The 19,814-nt window shown below is 56.9% G+C and overlaps 1 protein-coding gene across 13 annotated transcripts in view; it reads left to right on the top strand.

The window, feature by feature from the left end:
- Positions 1–19,814, top strand: part of AFAP1L2 (actin filament associated protein 1 like 2) — a 97,633-nt gene that overhangs the window by 74,658 nt on the left and 3,161 nt on the right. For 6 of the 13 annotated variants that reach the window (XM_027063147.2, XM_027063145.2, XM_053207841.1 and 3 more), the window contains 12 exons: positions 1,736–1,819; positions 4,613–4,818; positions 5,953–6,132; positions 9,281–9,370; positions 11,020–11,104; positions 11,652–11,756; positions 13,971–14,182; positions 15,767–15,912; positions 16,504–16,615; positions 17,244–17,480; positions 17,563–17,734; positions 17,993–18,148. In XM_027063147.2, the coding sequence (XP_026918948.1) occupies positions 1,736–1,819; positions 4,613–4,818; positions 5,953–6,132; positions 9,281–9,370; positions 11,020–11,104; positions 11,652–11,756; positions 13,971–14,182; positions 15,767–15,912; positions 16,504–16,615; positions 17,244–17,480; positions 17,563–17,734; positions 17,993–18,148 (1,785 nt within the window). The remainder of the gene's footprint in view (positions 1–1,735; positions 1,820–4,612; positions 4,819–5,952; positions 6,133–9,280; positions 9,371–11,019; positions 11,105–11,651; positions 11,757–13,970; positions 14,183–15,766; positions 15,913–16,503; positions 16,616–17,243; positions 17,481–17,562; positions 17,735–17,992; positions 18,149–19,814) is intronic. The other 7 variants (XM_027063151.2, XM_053207846.1, XM_027063149.2 and 4 more) reach the window with 3 other exon arrangements.

Genomic DNA, 19,814 nt, shown 5'->3' with positions numbered 1-19,814 from the left:
TCTCTGCCTCTCCCTGCTTATGCTCTCTCTCACTCTCTCAAAATAAATAAATAAACTTAAAAAAAAAAAGTGCTCTTGGCGTAGGGATTCGCTAGCACAGAAAGGTCCCAAAAGTTCAAGAAGGAAGAGTTTCATGGGCCTACTCACTTGAGCAGCTGGACTCTGGCCCTCTCGCTCCCCTCTCTTACTTCAATCTGCTCCTTTCCTTGATAAGTGAAAGGTCTTTGAGAGCACAAAGCAGTTTGCAGATGCAAGAGGCAAGGGTCCCTGGTGGTGGGAAGGAACTTGGCTGGCGAGGGGTGTTGTCGGCTCCGTAAGGAACAGGACCAGAGATCACATGGGACAGGTCCCTTGGAGCTGCGTCGGATCCTTCTCCACACTTTACCTACTGCCTCCGGTCCCAGGAACTGTGTGGGAGGTGAGGGCCTGTTTGGATGGAGGTTATTTTATTCTCCTGGTTTGTGGGCGGGCATCACTTAGCTTGAACCCGCTGAGCGTGTGGGGTGTTGCCACGTCTCCGGCGGGGCTGTGATTCCAGAGCAAAGCCGACGGTGCGGCGCGGCCATCCTCATGTGTGTGGAAGGAGGAAGCTGTGACTCACCGTGACGAGCACCTCTGAGCCTCGCAAGCCTGGCTCTCTGGGGTGTGGCCCGTGCCAGCCAGGGCCTGCCTCCCAGACGCTCCCGGGGGCCTGTCTGTGGGACAGACACACACCTCATCATCAACAAGTGGGCTCAAGCTTGTCGGGGTTTGTCTCTCGACTGTGAATTCAGGTTGGTCTTAGCCGGGACCGGGGCGTCCCTGTGGGGACGGCGTGAACACAGCAAGGTGCGCAGGAAGAATGCCGACGGCCTGTCCTCTCGTGCTGGGACAAGGACCGGGGATGACCTGGGGAGAACTGGTCACATGGGCCGCGAAGGGAGGGCGTCACCGGCATATGAAAGCCGGCCTGCCCTCGCTTCCTGCTTGTTGTCCCCTGCACCTGTTTGAGCGGTGACACGTGCTGGTCACACCGGGAGGAGTGACCTCTGGCCCCCTGCCCCCTGCCCTGGGTCATTGGCCACCAGCCATTTTGCGGACTTCCTTCAAGAGAGCGGTTGCTTGGGCTCTTGTCCTGCTTCATCAGCACTGTCCCCACCCGGCTCTGATGGGGCAGGTCCCTCTCTCCAAGTAACAGCTTAGTAAGCACCCTGATGGCCTGTGCAGGAGATACGAGGGTCAGGCCTCCTTGCCCGAGACATCAGCTACTTGGCCTGTAATGTCTCGTGTGGGGGACCTGGCAGCTGCTGAAGCAGATAACCTCCCTTCCAGGTTATGGTGACACAGTACACGTCTGTTTCTCGTGAACTGTCCTACGTGGGGATCACTGCTCACCAGGTAGTTTAGCCGCCTTCCAGTGTGGGCTCAGCCACCCTCTAAGGCCACAGAATCCTCTGCAAAGAGATAGCAGAGAATTCCTACGTGCTTCTTAAAAGTACCAGCCAGAGGGGCCTTCTACGCACCTCCCACTGGTGACGAGTACTTACGTGGTCATCTCTGGGTGAGAAGGTGCTGAGGAAAGATGTCCTGGGTCGGGCTAGGGCCTCTCCTGAGAACCCACCCCTCCAGTGGGGAAGTACTGGCTTGTGGTGGACAACTGGGTCTCTCTGTGTCACCCTCCGCGCTTAGGTCTGTCCCTCTCTTCAGCTTGTGTCTCTCCACCTTGCCTTTCTCTGTGCTTCTGGATCTCATACAGGTCACTGTGGTGGATTCTCGCCCACTGGAATCCCTAGATGGGTCCAGGTGCCCGACGGAGTCATTTACGCCACGATCACCTTGGGTACTGCCTGTCCCCGGAGCGGAATGCCAGTGATTTGGTGCCTGCTGCCTGGCTCTCAGGGAATAGGATGCATGCCCCGAGGGTGGCCCTGCGCATGGGCCTTGTGCATGGGTCCTGCATGTGCACGGCATGTGTCGTCCTTCCGGAAGGAGAGACTTACTCAGCCTTCCACAGCTGGCATCCGCATGCGTGGGCGAAGGACCAGAACGCCGCGTGGTGGTTCTGCCCTCTGTTCCCCAAAACCTCCAGCAGCACATGCTGGGGTGCGGTCCACCCAGGGGTGCAGAAATGGGATGGAATCGTCCGAGCATCCTGCCTGTCACTCCTGTTCGTCCCGTGTCCCCTGGAAGCCAAGTACCTGCTTTAAGACTGCCCCACGTTCACGGCCGTGTTATGATCGCTCTTAGAGATAAATGAAGTTACAGTGCATTTGCCCCAAGCTCCCCCAGGGCGGCTGCAGGTAGTTTGAGCTACTGCGATTTGCTGTTTGTTCTCAGCTTCCGCAGACCGCCCCAGAGTGGATGGACAGGTGTTAGAATTTTCCACGGAACACGTGGGGGACCCCAGAAGCACAACCAGTGAGGGGGTTCGGCCCACTTCTTCGTGCTAAACTCGGTGGCCTCCCTCTATTAAGTTTTGCTACTGAAGGAGGCATCCCAGTGACATTGTATCGTTCTTACTTCACTTATTGTACAGATAATACCGCAGTGACCATGAGGACATTTTTTTTTTTTTTTCAAGTAAAATCACCCTGCTTCTCCCACCTGGTGAAATCAGCTGTCTTGAGTTCTCCCTGTTGCCTTTCAGTACCGAGCTGTGGGTATAAAAGCTCACACATATCAGTTTAATTGGGCCTTCTTACTTAGATCCTATTTACTGGGCTGGGGACTGGCCTTCAGAGTTCTCCTTGATTATTGTCGCAGGGCATGCTCCAGAGTGGATGCAATCATGCTTCTCCACCTCCCTGCTCTCCTTCTGCTGACTGTAAATGGTCCTGGATTTAATATCTTGGCGCATGTAACCTCCCCCACCCTCTGCTTCTTTATTTAAAAAACAAAAAAAACTAGTTTCCTAGGATCAACTCCCAGGACTGGGATTGTGGGAGTCAAAGGGCATGGGTGTTTTTACGGCTCTTGAAACAAAACAACAAGCTGCCGGGTAGTCTTCTGAGAGGCCTGCGTTCCTGTATGTTCCTACCGGCAGTGGGAGAGTTCGGCTCTCCCATTGGCTATGCCACGGCTTTCAATCTTTGCTTCTTTAATAGGTGTGAAATTATGAACTGTGCCACGTTTTTATGACGATGTGAAAGGGAGCTTTTAAAGAAAGCTGGTGTTAAAATACTGGCGGTGTTGTTTTTAGGAATAGTAAAGCACATTTTCATTGGCATTGGAGCTAGGATAACTGTGGCCGTGGCCTCGTTACGTTTTTCTACGTTTTAATTCAGAGGTGGTGCTGTTTTCCTAGTACATAGGACCCCAGCTGTGCAGATAGTAGAAGGGGCTTCTGCAGAAGGGAAGGCTATGGGCCCACAGGCTGACTTTTTTCCAAAGGGGATCAGGGGGAGGGTAGAGGAGGTGTATTCACTGCGACTCAAAGGGCCAGAGCATGTCTGTAGAAGTCCCGGGGGAGTAGATAGCGGCCTGACTTTCTGTTATCGCTACCCAGTAATAGAAGGAGGTATCCAGTGCTCATAAGATAGTGAGCTCCCCATCCAGGGGGGAAATCAAGCAGAGGCCAGCGCAGCACCGAGATTCCAACAGACAGGATTTGCGTGCCGAGGCAGGGATTGCACCAGAGATCCTGAGATTCTCTTTTCTCCGTGTCCTGCTTTTTGGGGTTTTACTGACTTTGTCCTTCACCTAGTGTTTGTTGATCTTGAATAGCGCAGCGAGGCCTAGAGAACAGAGCAACTCTCGCAGGGTCCGGGGGGAGGACAGAAACTGAGGCATGTGGAGTGTGTACAGAAACAGTTTGTGCTTGGTGAGCTTGGGGATTCTCTTGAACGGAACACACGCGTGAGGTGGGCTGGTCGCCAGAGACGGAGGAAGGGTAGGAACGGAAGCCAGCAGAAGGGGCTGTCTGTGCAGGGAGGTGTGCAGTGGGCGGGGGAGAGCGAGCAGAGTCTGGGGAGGCTGGAAGTGGGTTTGGGAAAGGGCTGCGACTGAGGGGGCCGGCTGGCCTTCCCCACAGAGCCATTTCCGACTGCGGTTTCTTTCACCCTAAGAAGCTATAGGCCACCTCCCCCACCCCCCCACTCCCAGGACAAGACCAGGGACAGAGCAGGCCCTGCTGGGTAGGCAGCTGTGGGAGGCTCAGCATGTGCCCAGCCTGGGCTCAGATGGTGAGCCCTTCCTGCGTCCCATAGAATGCCTGTTGCTAGGCTCACCCCCTGCTTCTTCCTTTAGGTGAAGAAACAGGCCCCGGGGGGCAGAGGGGCGGGGGGCACTGGCCTTGTGAAGCGTGAACAGTCGCCTGTGGGCAGTGTCTCGTCGGAGGTTTCTGCGGAGCCTGGGGTGACAGATTTGAGGAGGAAAAGGGAGAGACTCCTGGTTTTAGTTACATGTCTGTGGCCAGAAGCAGCATCCAGGAAGCTTCACTGAGGACATCTGGGGGCCAGGCCTGCCCAGGTCTGTGGTTGGTGGCTGTCAGGCTGGTTCAAGGGCACAGAGAGGCAGGTGCATTGCGGCCTGGAGGCCGCTGGCTGCCCCTGCCTGCTGCCCTCCCTCCTGGACGGAGCACGTTTGGAATGGCCCCTGCCCGATGGGTCCGTGACCCCATGGCTCTTCCTTGCAGAGGACGGAGAGGCAGTGAGCAGCTCCTATGAGTCCTACGACGAAGAGGAAAACAGCAAGGGGAAGTCGGCCCCCTATCAGTGGCCGTCGCCTGAGGCCGGCATCGAGCTAATGCGCGACGCCCGCATCTGTGCCTTCCTGTGGCGCAAGAAGTGGCTGGGACAGTGGGCCAAGCAGCTATGCGTCGTCAAGGACACCAGGCTCCTGGTCAGTGGGTCTCTCATTGTGTTCCGGTCTTTTCTCTTTGGGGGAGTTGGGGAGATGGACCCCGGTACTAGGCGGTCAGAGCCTTTTATGTCTGGAGGCTTTCTCCGCTTCCTAACCCAAAATCGTGTGCAGAACTTTGCGTGAACGAAAGTGCCTTATCTCAACTAAAAGGGTCTAGTAGCCTTCATCTGTCATTCAGAGGGGGCTGGGGTTACCACTCCCTGCCCCCAGTCCCATCCCGTAGACGGTTTCCAGGAATCTTGTCCCCTCGGCCTGAGGGCTCCTTCCTCACATCCTGACCCCACCCTGCTGCACGGTCAGGACTCCCCCAGCCCCAGTTCTGGCTACTGCACTCGCCTGTGCGGCACTAGGATGAGAGGCATCGTCTCAGAAGTCACAGTATTTTGAATTACTGATTATAAGACAAAATCCCTAAGGAAATCAGAAGCTGTCACTCTGACCACAGCCCTGTTTCCTGTGATTCTAAATTAAAATTCACAGTTTTATGTCCTAATTGGCAGTTCCTTGGAATCATTATAAGTGCCCTTAATTCACCACTCACAACATGCCCGATTCTGTGCAGATGTTCTTTCTGGTAAGCCTGTTCAGCAGCCCCGTGAGGACGCCCTTTATACCTGTGACAAATTGAGGGGCCAAGTATTTTGGGAGGGGAAGCAAGTCCCCGTGTTTTTTCACTAACACACCATTTTCTGAACTAAGCAGATACGAAGCTTAGTCTCGGTTCCCTAGGGCCCCCTTCCTGAGGGCGCTAAGCAAGAAATGTAGACAGGCGGGGAAGTGAGTGAGTCCAGCCAGAAGTATGAGAGTTGGCTACAGAGGATGTTTTTAGGAGCAACCTGAGGCCTACAGGGACCTTCGAGCAGCATGGATAAGCGGGGTCTGGGGCATCCCTGGGCGAGACTGGCAAGGAGGAGGGGTGCGGGAGGGGAGACAATCAGCCTGGTCGCTCTGGTGCCGAGAACAAGAGCTGCTGATATTCGAGGCCACGGGTCCGCACCTTTGGTTTTGCTGGGGAGCGCCCAGGTCCCGGGGGTCCTGCTGTGCCCGCGGCCCCTCCGCTGCGGAACCCCGCCAGGCCTGGCAAAGCCTCAGAGCGTCTCTCTTCCCTTCTAGTGCTACAAATCCTCCAAGGACCACAGCCCGCAGCTGGACGTGAACTTGGTGGGCAGCAGCGTCATCCACAAGGAGAAGCAAGTGCGGAAGAAGGAGCACAAGCTAAAGATCACGCCCATGAATGCTGACGTGATCGTGCTCGGCCTGCAGAGCAGGGACCAAGCAGAGCAGTGGCTCAGGGTGAGGGTGGCACTAGGCGGGGGGGGGGGGGGGGTGGGCACGGGCCTGCTGGGCCTGCTCCCCTGCAGGCTCCCCGGGGGCCCCTCAGTTCTGCCTCCCTGACTTTTTCTATAAGGGATGGCCATTGTCAAGGGTAAAGGATCTACAGTCCTTCAAACTCCCAGGGCTTCCGTGTTCCAGGTGGTAGCCATCATTCGGAACGAAGGGATCACGGCACCCTGCTGCCGGGCCTGGAGCTGGGCCGTTGGGGACACTCGTTTGCCTTTTGGCCTCTAGAGAGGCACCACGAACCTCCTTATTAAGGAAGAATCGACAGCACAGCCACGTGTAAAGCACTTACCATGGGCCATGTGCTCTTGGCAAACTTAACCCACCTAACCACACTGGGGGGGGGGCGGGGGGGGCCGCTGGGTGATGTTAATACTGCCATTTTACAGGGGTGGTGATTAAGGCTCAGAGGGAGGAGATGACCAATCGAGGTCACCTGGCCAGTGAGTGGCAGGATTGGGTCTCAAACCTGGTGCTGCGTGACCGCAGCCCTCTATTCTACCATCACAAATGGCCTTGGTCAGTTCTGCCTACAGATACACGGTACAGCTCCCAGTGATGATGAAACCTGGTTTGCCCCATATGAAAAATAAGCATGACAATTCCAGAAGGTATGAGGTTTGCACCAAGAAGGGGCCCACAGCTGCAGAGGGATCTCCAGACCCAGCAGGACCCCTGGTGAGACCAGAGCCAGAGAGGTCCCTCCCTCCCTCCTTCCTTCCTTCCTTCCTTCCTTCCTTCCTTCCTTCCTTCCTTCCTTCCCCCTCCTTCCTTCCCTCCTTCCCCCTTCCCTTTCCCCCCCCTTCCAAACTTCCTTCCTCCCTCCCTCCCTCCCTTCCTCCCTCCCTCCCTCCTTCCTTCCTTCCTTCCTTCCTTCCTTCCTTCCTTCCTTCCCTCCCTCCTTCCTTCCCTCCTTCCCCCTTCCCTTCTTCCCCCCTCCCTTCCTTCCCCCTTCCTTCACCACTTCCTTCCCTCCTTCCCCTCTCCTTTCCCCCTTGCTTCCTTCCCCTCTTCCCCCTACCTCCCTCCTTACCCCCTTTCCCTCTCCTTCCTTCCCTCCTTCCCTCTTTCCCTCCTTCCCCCCTTACCCCCCTCTTCCCCCTTCCTTCTTTCCCTTCTTCTCCCCTTCCTTCTTTCCTTCCTTCCTTCCATCCTTCCTTCCTTCCTTCCTTCCCTCCTTCCCCCTTTCTTTCTTCCCCCTTCCTTCCAAACTTCCTTCCCTCCCTCCCTTCATTCCCCTTTCCTTCACTACTTCCTTCCCTCCTTCCCCCCTCCTTTCCCCCTTCCTTCCTTCCCCTCTTCCCCCTACCTCCCTCCTTACCCTTTCCCTCTCCTTCCTTCCCTCCCTCTTTCCCTCCTTCCCCCCTTACTCACCCCTTCCTCCCCCTTCCTTTCCCTTCTTCTCCCCTTCCTTCCTTTCTTCCTTTCTTCCTTCCATCTTTCCCTCCTTCCCCCCTTCTCCCCTTCCTCCCTCCCTCCCTTCCTCTTTCCTTCCCTCCCCACCTCCTCTATCACGGCCACACTGATGCATGTCCAGTGTAGGGGTACTCACCATAGGTGCCCTCTACCCCATCCACACATGTACATACAAATACTTATATGCACACACACTTGCAGATACACACACACACACACTTGCATGCATGTACACACATGTGTGCGTGTGCGCACATACACACACACACGCTACCCCTGCTCCCAGTGCTATTCCTCTGACTGCTCACACTCACCTGCTCTTCCTCTGACCCCAGCCTCCCTTCCCAACTCTCATGCCCTCATCTTGAGACCCCTGCCGGTGGTTTCAAAGACAAGAATACTTTCAGAAGGCACAGCCTGTCTGTGGGCCTTCACAGAGGCCCTTCTCCTCCCTGGTCAGGTGAGCACAGAGATGGCCTGGCTGTAGGGACAGTAGGTGGCAGTGAACGGGAAATGCGGATATGGGATGAGAATCCCAGAAAAGGAAAGCACAAGGCAGGGCTCCCCCAGAGAAGCCCTCGAGTCTGGACTCCAGGCTTAGCATGCTTCCCCTGCGAAGGGGTCCACATATCCAGGCCCCAGCGAATGAGGATGGTAATGAACGTGCCTGGCCTGTGCCGAGTCCTTTACCGAGTCCTCACGGCCGCCCGGTGGTGTCGGTGTCGTCCCATCCCACAGACGTGGTGACTGAAGCTTAGGCCCGTGATCACGCAGCTGGCGGGCCGATTCCGATGCTGCCCTCTTCCCACGGCACCACGTTGCACGTTTGGTCCGCCGTGTGGACCAGCGTCCCGAACTGGAGTCCATGGGAGAGGCGAGAAGTGCTGTGTATTCCCCCGTCCCCACCGCCCTTCTTCCTTTTGTTCTTCGGCTTTTCTCATTTTGAACTTGTCTCTATAAACTGCTCTAAGCAGCCACCGAAAAGGGAGGGTCTCTGAACGTACTCTTGCTGAGCCCAGAGGGCTGTTGGTGGCTGCCCGGGGCTCTGACCCTCTGGAAATCCCCCAGGTGGCTCCGGGCTCAGAACAGCGGTTCTGAGAGTGGCCAGAGCCGCCTCTGACCCTGGTGCCCCCAGCCCAGCACCCCCGCTCGCCCCCAGTTAAAAGGCTCCTTCCGGGGGGGTGGACTGTGACAGGTGAGTCTGGATGGAGAGCCAGTGCCGGACCAAGGCCATTGGCAGGCCTGCTTCCTGAGCAGCGTGGAGGCTCTCCGCAGCAAGCTCCATGGCTCCCGAAAAGCTGGGGGGGGGGGGGCAGCTGACAAGTGCACTTCTTCATCAGACCCGCGGCCGAATGCCCATCCTGCCCAGGGTGAGGGCAGGGAGGGGGCTGGCAGAGCTGAGGGTTGGTGGCTTGGGCCATCTTTAGGCTTTGCGGTAAAGCGGCCACCAGCGGAACATGGGGCGGGGGGGCTGCAGGGGAGTGGGCCCACGGAACGGGCCGCCCCCACCGCAGGCTGCCCGGTCACGGGCCAGGCGCCAGGGGTGAGAGGCAGGGTCTCCGTCCCTTGGAAATTGTGCGTCGCCTGTCGCCTCCAGCCGCTCCCCCTCCAGGGGCTCCAGCTGCCGTCTGGCTGTGAGTACCGGCCAGCAGGCGACTCCGCTGACGGCTTTCTCTTCCTTCAGGTCATCCAGGAGGTGAGTGGCCTGCCTGCAGAAGGAGCGCCCGAGGGAAATCAGTACACCCCAGACGCCCAGCGCCTGAGCGGCCCGAAAGTAAGCCTCCGTCCTGCTTGGAGGAGAGTGCGTCCTGTTTCTCCTCCGTGAACGTTACAAGCATGAAACAGACCTTTGCTTTTGCACCTCAGCCCCATGAGTGGGAAACGTACGATGCTGGGATAAGGGCAGTGGTTCCCAGGTTGGCAGGAAAACTGAGGAAGTTGATACAAACCCGAAATGTTTTCTTGCTTGGGCGCAGGAAGCCGATTGGAACAAAGGTCAGCGTGCCCTCCATTCTTAATCAGGGAAATTCGTGGTATGAGGCCCTTGTTTTGCACTTACTTTCAGTAGAGCTTCCGGGCTGGGAGAACCATCCTGGGTTGATTCCAGCCAGAGGGGCTCTGTTGCTCATTCGCACGGAGCTGTGGGGCCCCAGTTTAAGGGCCAAGTGCTGGCCGAGGGGAGGGCCATCGCCTGAGGCTTCCCATTCCGTGTCCCCAAGAATCTGCAGGTAGGTGCCCTGGACCCCGGCGTCGCTGGGTCTCACCCTGGGCGGCCCTGCCCCGGCAGGGGAGAGGGCAGAGGGTACGCAGATGGCTCGAGTAGGGAGGAGGCGCTCCGTTCACCGGGAAGGCACCGGCCATTCCTCATGGAGTAACCCGGTCACGCATGTCAGTCCTCGAGCCACCGCCTGAGGCCAGTCCCGTTGGTTGAGAGATCCTCAGCTTGTTACCCAGGGGTCTGGGGGAAGTAGTTCTCTGGGAGAAGCTTGGTTGGAATATTCTGAGTGCTTCACATTCTAACAGCAGCGGCGGCCAGCACACCCTTCTGGAAAGTCTCTAGTCCCCTAGCAGCCCCAGGGCTGTAGATGGGGATGTTATCCCTCTTGAAACACATGCACCGCAGGGCCCAGAGAGGCTTGTAAGTCAAGCACCAGGCCTGGATGGAGAGCGTTCCAGCCAGGGTTCAAATCGTGGTCTGAACTTGTGCAGGCAAGCTGGCCCTTCTCTGAAGCCTGATGTGTTAGTGATGTGTTAGTGGCACAGTCCCTTCTTTTTTTTTTTTTTTTAGTTTTTTTGAGAGTGAGAGAGTGATCAGGGGAAGAGCAGAGAGGGAGAGAGAGAGAGAGAGAGAGAGAGAGAGAGAGAGAGGGAGAGAGAGAGAGAAAATCCCAAGCAGGCTCCACACTGTCAGCACGGGGCCTGATGTGGGACTTGAACTCATGAACCACGAGATCATGACCTGAGCCGAAGTCGGACGCTCAACAGACTGAGGCACCCGGGCGCCCCCGCACAGTCAGTTCTTAAAAGCCTTGCTCACGCTCCTGTCTGGATAGTTCCCAGCCTGACAGCAGGCTTCGGCTGGGACGTCAACTCTGATGCCCCAGAGCTGGCCACCTGCCCTTCACGCTGGCTACGGGGCCGCTGTTGCATCAGGTCGAATAGCATTTTGAGAACTTGTAAACTTGAATGTGTGGTGGCCTTGAAGTAGAGGACGGTCTCTGGGATGGGGCAGCGAAAGGGAAGGTGAAGGCATGTCCCCCAGAAGGCCCAAGGGAAGTGTGGCCAGTGTCTCATCGGTGACCCAGACTCCACAGGAACCTCTAGGCGATACCCAAAAGCTATCTATTAGTTTCCCTTAAACCGTGATCCCTGAGGTAACCGTTCCCAGACAAGATGGCTCACCTGTCTCCCTCTTTTCCACAGCCAGATGTAACGGAGAAGTACGGGTCGGCCCCGGAATATGGGAGCTCCGTAGATGGCCACCCCGAGGTCCCAGAGGCCAAAGATGGTACCAATGCTTGTGGCCCTCAGCCGAGGCCTGGGAGGGGGGATGGGACCCCACGCCGTGAGACGTGGCTGTGTGGCTCAACCCTAACGGGTTTGGACAGCTGCTGCCAACGTGCCTCCAACTTACACACTGCCTGGAAATAACACAGCTGACAAATCCGGGAAAAAGAGAGAGATGACCTCGTTGAGGTCACGTTTTATGAATTTGCTGGGGTTAGAATATTCTTGTATCTCTTCTCGTTTGCTAACCCCGGACCCAATCTCTCTGAGCCAAGAATCCGCGGAGATTCTCGAGGGCTGACATGTTCTGTGAGAGGAGCTGGGGGGGGGGGGTGGCCCTCGTGAATGTGCGATTCTAGGGGCACCTGACTTTGGGCCGTGCATCCTGGTTTGGGGGGCAGGCGCGCGTGTGCGTGCAAACACGTGTGTGCCCGAGCGCAGGGAGGGGCAGAGGGAGTGGGAACGGGTCTGGTCTTCTTTCTGTCTTTCATCGGGACGCCTCGGTGGGCTGTGTGCTGTGCTGATGGGTTTCTCTCTCATCTTGACAGTCAAGAAGAAATGTTCTACTGGCCTCAAACTGAGCAACCTAATGAATCTGGGCCGGAAGAAGTCTACCTCGCTGGAGCCTCCGGACAGGTCCCTCGAGACATCCAGTAAGAACCGTAGCCAAAGGCTGCTGTCACGGCACAGGCAGAGATTTTCGGTCTTGCTTTAAACGTTTCTGGGCGATGGTGAACCTGTCGCTCCTGGCTTCTGTTTACCTTTGCTGCAGGCCGTTCCTTATGTCTGACCAGACTCTGTCTTTGCTGCAGTGCTGGTAATTGATTGCTGTCTCCCCAGTGCTCTTTTTATTTGATCAGTATTGAAGGAGCGTGGCAAGCAGGGCTAGGGGAAGGGGACCGGGCAGGGGGAGGACACAGCCCTGACGACTCACGGTGCAGGAGTCATGGTGGCTTCGTACCCCTAAACCACACGCTGTGTCCTTGTCATAGCTGTAAGGACTCAGGGAAAGAACCTCTCCCACTCCAAGATCAGGCCCGAGCCCTGAAGGTCGGGCAGGAGCTAAACAGGGTGAGGTGGCATCCTTGGGCACGAGCAAGGATTCTGAGATGGGGACAGTGAGACCCATTAAGGGAGAGACAGAAGGGTACAGAGGATGTTATGGGTGCTGCTAGGGCTCATAGACATCATCTCTCCTCCCCTCTCAGCCTTGAGGAAACTGAGGCCTTTCCCAGAAAACATCCTGGGTGAGCCTCTGTCCTGGCTCCCAACCTGGGACTCCTTGCGATCACTCCAGAGCCTGAAGGCCATTATGGTCCACCTTTAGGCCTTTTCTTCTTCCTCCTGGAACCCATGTCCCAGCCCTGGGCTCCTTTCCTGAGTCCCAGTTGAGTTGTGGTTTTTGAGGCTGGCGGAGTAGACGGGTGGGGCAGGAAATCAGCAGAGGGGCCCTCACCTTTGGAGCCTCTTGTTTCTCTGGCCAGGGCACCGGGTAGTGGCCCAGCTCTGCCAGCCCCTGCAGCGTCAGGGGGCACAGTGTTTGGCACAAAAGCCTGGTGTCACTGAGCCACTGGGAGATGTGACTGGATTATTGCTGGAAGTCCCTTCAGCAGGGAAGCATGCCCCTGTCCCCTGTGGCTAGGGAAGGGGGCCAGAGCACATAACTGTTCTCTTCCCCAAGATGTGGCATCTGGGCTCCCTGCTCTCTTGACCCAGAGTTCTCTGTGGTCCAGAGAACTGTGATAGACAAGTGGGGGCACCGCCTGGATGAGCCAGAATTCCTAGGGCTTGGCCTAGGATTCCTCTACTTTGCAGGTGTCCTTGTGGCTATGTCCGCGTGGCCTTGAGGGACTCATGATCCCCACTGTATGCCCCGCACTGGGTGGGCCGGAAGGTGGCCAGGCTCCGTGACCTGCTGCGTGGCTTAGTTCAGCCCAGTTAGGGCTCAGAACAGCTTTCAATTCTCTAGAATGGAGGAGGTATCCGCTTTGTAAGCCGGTCCCTCTGGGAAGGTGAGCAGCCCAGAGAGAGGTCCACGGGCTGTGCAGGGGGTCCTGAGGACTGGATTTTACTCATCTCTGTAGCCCCGGGGACAAGGCCGTGCTTGGCCCATGGTGTCAGCTCCGTATATGTCCAAGTGGAAGGCAGGGGGAAGGCGTGTCCTCGTGAAGCGGAACCCAATACTTGCAACCATTTGAGAACAATAAAGGATTGCATGACCGATGCACCCCAGCGCTGGCTGCCTTTGCTGGCCCACGGAGAGAGGGGCTCCCTGGTGGGGAGGCCACAGGGCACGCGCCCGGAGCGCTGGAGGTGAAGGTGGCAGAGTTCGTGCCCTTGAGAAGCCCAGGGTCTGCTTGGGGAGGCTGACGCGGAAACAGGTTTCACTGCTCTGGGATCCAGGGGTTCTGAAGGAAGGCCTCGCAGGGAGTGCAGGACCGGGGCAGGGCCCAGCAAGGCCAGCCGCACTGGGGAGGATGAGAGGGCACCGGCAGAAGGGAGGAGGACTTGGCAGCCGAGGCCCAGTGATGGAAAGGTTGTCTGTCGGGGATGGTGATGGAACTAGGGCTGTGGAGGTCAGCGCGTGACAGCACCTGCAGCGAGGCGGCCCTGGCCGGGGACCTTCCTGCACGTGGCCTAAGTGACCAGAGGCGGTGAGGAGGGCGGCTGCCAGTGGGGGTAGGAGGGTGAGGGGGCCTCGTCCTGTACACATGCACCACCCGCCTACTCTAGTCAACGACACGGCTCGCTGCCCTCGGGACAGACCTATCGCGAAGCACGACAGGTCTTGGAACTGAGATTCTGGGGGAGCTCCTAGGAGGCCCAGAGGTGGTGGCAGCTACGGACACCCTTGTCCCCTCCGGCAGGCTACCTGAACGTGCTGGTCAACAGCCAGTGGAAGTCCCGCTGGTGCTCCGTCAGGGACAGTCACCTGCACTTCTACCTGGACCGGAACCGGAGCAAGGTGGCCCAGCAGCCCGTCAGCCTGCTGGGCTGTGAGGTGGTCCCAGACCCGAGCCCCGACCACCTCTACTCCTTCCGCATCCTGCACCACGGCGAGGAGCTGGCCAAGCTCGAGGTACCACTGGCCCGCAGGGGCGGGCGACGGGGCGTGGGGCTCCGGGCTGTTTGCTGCGCTCTGCGGACCGTCATCCTGTTCGGAGATGCAGCCTAGCCCTGCGTTATTTTTACTCCCTTGCATTTTACTTCTTTGCGCTTAAAAAAAAAAAAAATTGTCTACTCCCTTTCTGACCTCAGAGTGCTTGTGTTATAGGAAAGGGACAATGAGTTACTTCCTGCCCTGAGGGCAGGAGGAGTATTTATAACTCCCTGAGCTGCTTGAAAAACCTTCTGGGGATTCGCAGTGGGTTTGGTTTGTGTATCACCAGATGGGGCCCCGTACATAGAGGGGACGATTGTTAGGGCTTATCTGGGGCAAGAACGAGGTTTGTGATACCTTTTGTCCCACTCCCCACCCTCTGTGTGATGTGCTGTTACATTTACAAAAATAAGAGGTGACCTCATGCCTTGCACTGAGCAGGGGCAGGTCCGAGCCAGACTTCTTAACACGCAAAGAAACATCCTGTGGTTCACCCCTGGTCACCTAGTCCTTTACGCCGGGGTCTTCATCCAGATTGTGCTCCAATACTGCCCTCTGGTGGCTAAAAGCTCCGCAGGTTGTTTCCCAGGGACAAGCGTGTCTGTATCCACCCGTCTGTCCTGTTGACGGGTATCTACTCAGTACAGTTATATCGTGAACAAGACAGGCTGTCACAGAACTTGGATTCTAGCGTGAGACTGGGGTGTTATTCATCGAATTACCCAGTGGATTACTTACAGTTGCTGGAAAGCCGCGGTGGGGGGTGCTGTGATGTGTGCAGAAGCCTGCATGTGGCGGGGAGGCCGGGGGTTGGGAGGCTGGGAGGGGCGGAGGGTTGACCCTCAGAGGTACAACGACTGGCATACAAAGAGAGGCCCTGAACAAAAGGGTTCAGGGGAGGGTGGCGGGCTCAGATTCGGATTTCGAGATGCCCCCTCCAGCTGCTGGGTCGGGGAAGGACGGAAGGGGAAGGCAAGAAGCAATGTTGGCATTTTAAAAGATACCCAGTGTACATATTTGATTAGAATGCATTGTCCCCTGGGGGAAAAAAAAAAAAAAAAAAAAACAGGCTCCAACTTCACCAGGATTTATTTAGTTATTTATTAGAGCCAGCTGACCTGGTATAAAGAAAGGTATTTAAGAGAACCTTTCTTGGAAGACTGTAGTAAAACTGGAAATGAAATTCGAATTTTGTTATGTCTTAGGGATTCAGTCTTGTATGTGTGGATTAGGTTGACAAACCGTTGATAAAATAGAGGTGTCGACCTCAAATGCATATGGTGTTAATCGTCCTCTCTGGGCTCCTTGGCCTTCTAGAAATACACGTGTGTGAATCACATGTGATACTCGGGACAAGTGTCCACGGAGTCACTGAGGTGGCATTATCCCCAGTGGCAGGAAATGTTATTTGGACTCACCGGGATGAGAGAAGCTAGTGGCAGTGAGGGAGCATGGCCCCAGGCTCTCTCCGGGGCCCTGCCCGGCCGGGCCTCAGGGCCGGGAGGGCTGGGCACCGGACGACACACTCCAGCGCTGCTCATGTGCCTCTCGGCCTCCCCCCAGGCCAAGTCGTCCGAGGAAATGGGCCACTGGCTAGGCCTCCTGCTCTCTGAGTCAGGCTCCAAGACAGACCCGGAGGAATTCACCTACGACTACGTGGATGCCGACAGGGTGTCCTGTATCGTGAGTGCGGCCAAAACCTCTCTGCTGTGAGTATTAAGGGGCCTTCTGCTTCACGCTCTCCCATTCCCAGCCACGCTTCAAGACTGGGGCCCAGACTGGCCTCCGGTGGCCCGTTCCGCCGCGCAGGGCGGCAGCTGAGGACTCAGGGTCAGCCCCGTTCTGTCCAGCAGCAGGAAGCCCCGGGCCCCGGGAGCAGCTGAGAGCTAGGAGCTGAGCCAGGCCTTGGGCCGGGGGCGGCCACGTGCCCTTGGCCTGGATGGACGCCCTCCAGCTCCTCGGGGCAGAGTCGGAGCCTCTCCTGACCGTCCCCTTTCCTTGTTGTGGATTCAGCACTTCATCCTGGCTCCCCTGCTGGGATAGGCTCGCTCCGCAATAAGCAGGGTTCGTTCTTCTGCTTTCCAGACAAGCAGACTGGGCTCAGGGAGAAGCGGTCCCGGGTCAGGATGCCGAGGTGGCTCTGGCGGGAGCCGGCCCGGCCGCTGCAACGGGATCCGTTTTCCTGGGTACCGAGAGGGGGACGTAGCTGGCCTGGGCTGCTGTCGTAGGTCCTTTGAGATGGGTGGCTTGGGCCACCCTGCCCTGATCTTCCCCTTGCTGTATCTTGCCGGCTCTTCCAGACTGATGCAGAGGAAGTTCTCAGAGCCAAACACTTACATCGATGGCCTGCCCAGCCAGGACCACCAGGAGATGCTGTATGACGACGTGGAAGTGTCGGAGCTGACGGCCATGGTAAGGACACAGGCTGGGCTCTCCCCTCCTCCTCCCACCAAACCTCAGTGCCAGAGATCGGCAGGTTGTCCCTAAGACTGGCAGGTTCCCAGTCACCTGCAGTGTGCAGGAACTAGTGCAATAAGGCCATCTTTTGTGCAGCGTACCTGGCTTGGGCACTGGTCCAGCGAACATAGCTGGTCAACCACGCCGGTCAGTATGAGGGGTGGGACGTGTGGCGTCGGGATCAGGAGCAGCGACACCATTAACCACCGAGGCCCACGCCGATGGTGAATAGTCATACTGACAGCAGGTTCCAGTTCCTGGGCATTGAACTCTGTGCTGTGCTAAGGGCTTCTGCGGATTCTCTCACTGAATCCTAACTGCCTGGTCAGAGGCACCGCTAGTCCCTTTCTCTACAGAAAGGAGATTCAGGAGTAGTAAGTACTATGTCCTGGGTCTCCCACCTCCTGAACAACAAATCCAGGGCTCAAACCCTGGCCTTGTAAGTCCAGCTCAGTGGAAGCTTCCCCAGGAGGCTGGTCTCTGTGAACTCAGCGCGGGGCAGGGACAGGAGGCAGGTCCGGTGCCCCCTCCACAGCCCGGGGAGCAGAGGCCGTGGTGAAAGCCACCTGTCTCTCCTCTGCAGGTGGAAACGCTCGAAGCCGCCCCTGTGACAGACACTCTGAGCGAGCCCCCGCCGGACCGAGTATACCTGGACCTCACGCCTGTCAAGTCCTTTCTGCACAGCCCCAGCAGTGCACAGACCCGGGCCCACTCCCCACTGCCATCCCACCTGGACCCCCCAGCCGAGGCTCTCCCTGCAGACCCGGGCCCTGCCCCAGATGAGCCCCTCGGAGAGCCCCCAGAGAACCCCAAGCTGCAGGTAAGGCTGTCCTCTAGCAGGTGGGCCGGCCTCGCCTTCGCGGCCCCTGGGCCGGCTGAGCCGTGTTCGCCTTCTCCCAAAGCAGACGCGGCAGGAGAGTCCGGAGTCTGAAGAGCCTTCCGGGAGACTCACGACAGTCAAAATCCAGACCGAACAGAAGATCTCCTTCCCATCGAGCTGCCCCGACACTATGGCCGTCCCCCCAGTGGGGGCCAGCCCGCCTGTGAAGGACAAGCTGAGGGTGACCACTGCAGGTGCCTGTGCTAGATTAGCGTGGAATGTTCTGGAAGTGGCTTGCAGAAGTTAGTCCAGTTCCTTCCCTTTCAGACGAGGAAGCAGGGGTTCAGAGAGGTGAAGGGACTTGCCCAAAGTCACACAGCAAAGAAAGCGTGGGCCCAATTTTCTTGTCTGTCCCTGCCAGGCCGGGTTGTGTCTGAGCCTGCACAGTGGGTTGGGCTGGCCCTTGTGTCCCAGCCTGGCTGACCTGGGGGTTCTCCTCTGTGGGTCTGTAGAGATCAAACTGGGCAAGAATAGGACAGAAGCCGAGGTGAAGCGGTACACAGAGGAGAAGGAGAGGCTCGAGAAGAAGAAGGAAGAAATCCGGGGGCACCTGGCTCAGCTCCGGAAAGAGAAACGGGAGTTGAGAGAGACCCTGTTAAAATGCACAGGTAAGGGGCCTCCCAGGTGGAGGGGTGTGGGCTTCCCGGGGGAAGAATCTGGATCTGTGCACCGGGCCTGCGGGCCCGTGAGCCTTCGTCGCATCGGTGTTTGGTGCAGGTGGGTGCTCCCCTGCCAGGTCCTTCCCCCATCCTGTCTGAAATGTTGCTGTGCTGTACAGAGACCCTCTGATCTGCCGTCAACAGGACCAGGAGGTAGTGGAAAAAAACCGGTGGGAGGAGGAAATCTCTAAAAACTACATATTTAGGCCACCATGTTTTATTTTCACTGAAAGCACATTCTGTCTTGGGGTGCCCAGGTGGATCAGTCAGTTAAGTGACCGGCTCTGTGTCATGATCTCACAATTTTTGAGTTCGAGCCCCGTGTCAGACTCTGTGCTGACAGCTCAGAGCCTGGAGTCTGCTTCGGATTCTGTGTCTCCCTCTCTCTCTGCCCCTCCCCGCTTGTGCTCTGTCTCGCTCTCAGAAATAGCCATTAAAAAAAGTTCCCTCTTGTAATGGAGTGCCAAAGCCTCTGGCTGAGGTGTAGGCCAGCCAACGGGAGTCCCGGGTCACCTTTCCTGTGTTAACCACACCTGCACCGCAGCATCCATCATGTCCAGGCTTGATCTCTTTAGTTCTTTATTCCATTTTTTGAGAGAAAGAGCCGGCGAGCAGGGGAGGGAGACAGAGGATTGGGAAGCAGGCGCTGGGCTGAGCGGGCGGAACCCGACGTGGGGCGTGAACTCAGAAACCGTGAGATCGTTACCTGAGCCGGAGTCAGACGCTTAGCCACCCAGGCGCCCCAGACTTCGTTTCCTTACAGTGAACACACACTTAAGACACTTGCAAGGAAATCTCCTTGTAGATGATTTTCTAGATCCTCCTCCCACCAGTCAGCAGTCATTTCCTAGAAACTTGCTTTTTATAGGACCTTTCCGAAGCACTTACGTCATTTTCATAGAGTCTATCTTTGTGCTTATCTGCTATTTAAATTGCAGACTTGCACCAACCAACACAACTGGCCTGAGCAGGTCTGGGGACAAACCCAGAGACTCCTGGGAAGCTTAGCATGTGATTGTGCCCCCATGACCCTCCTCCACCAAAGTCATCCACTGTCTTTGTTCTAGAATAGCGTTACTGAGCTACAATTCGCAGATCATACAATGGACCCATTTACAGTGTACAAGTCAGTGATTTTTAGTATCTGTACAGATCTGTACATTTTTACCACCCACACTCATTAGCAGTCACTCCCTATCTCCCCCCAACCCTCCCATCCCTAGGCAGCCCCTTGCACTACTGGTTTCAAAGGTCCAGTGGTCTTGGCTGCCAGCGCACAGGGGTAAGGAGTAAGGAGACAGTAGCTGGCTTTCCTACGGAGCTGGGACATGCGCTAACAAGCGTGACCAGAGGCGCACTGGCCACAGTCCTTGTAAACCTGGAGAGCAAGCCGGGCTGGGGGTGCAGAACCGGGGATCCCCCACCTTTTCTCTTCTAGGGGGATTTTCTGGGTAGGAGAAAACTTTTACTGTATTCTCCTGGCAAGTAAGCCCTGAAGATCTTAGGCCAGTAAGTCACAGACCTGAAGAAAGTAATTCTCAAAGTAGCGATACTGCTAACAAGGACTCTGGTTCCAAAAACATCTTTAACATTTTGTCAGCTTTTTCCCTGTGAA

This window comes from Acinonyx jubatus, chromosome D2, assembly GCF_027475565.1.
Source record: "Acinonyx jubatus isolate Ajub_Pintada_27869175 chromosome D2, VMU_Ajub_asm_v1.0, whole genome shotgun sequence".
NCBI lineage: Eukaryota > Metazoa > Chordata > Mammalia > Carnivora > Felidae > Acinonyx > Acinonyx jubatus.
The sequence above is the reverse complement of the archived record's forward strand: the minus strand, read 5'-3'. Positions and strand labels throughout refer to the sequence as shown.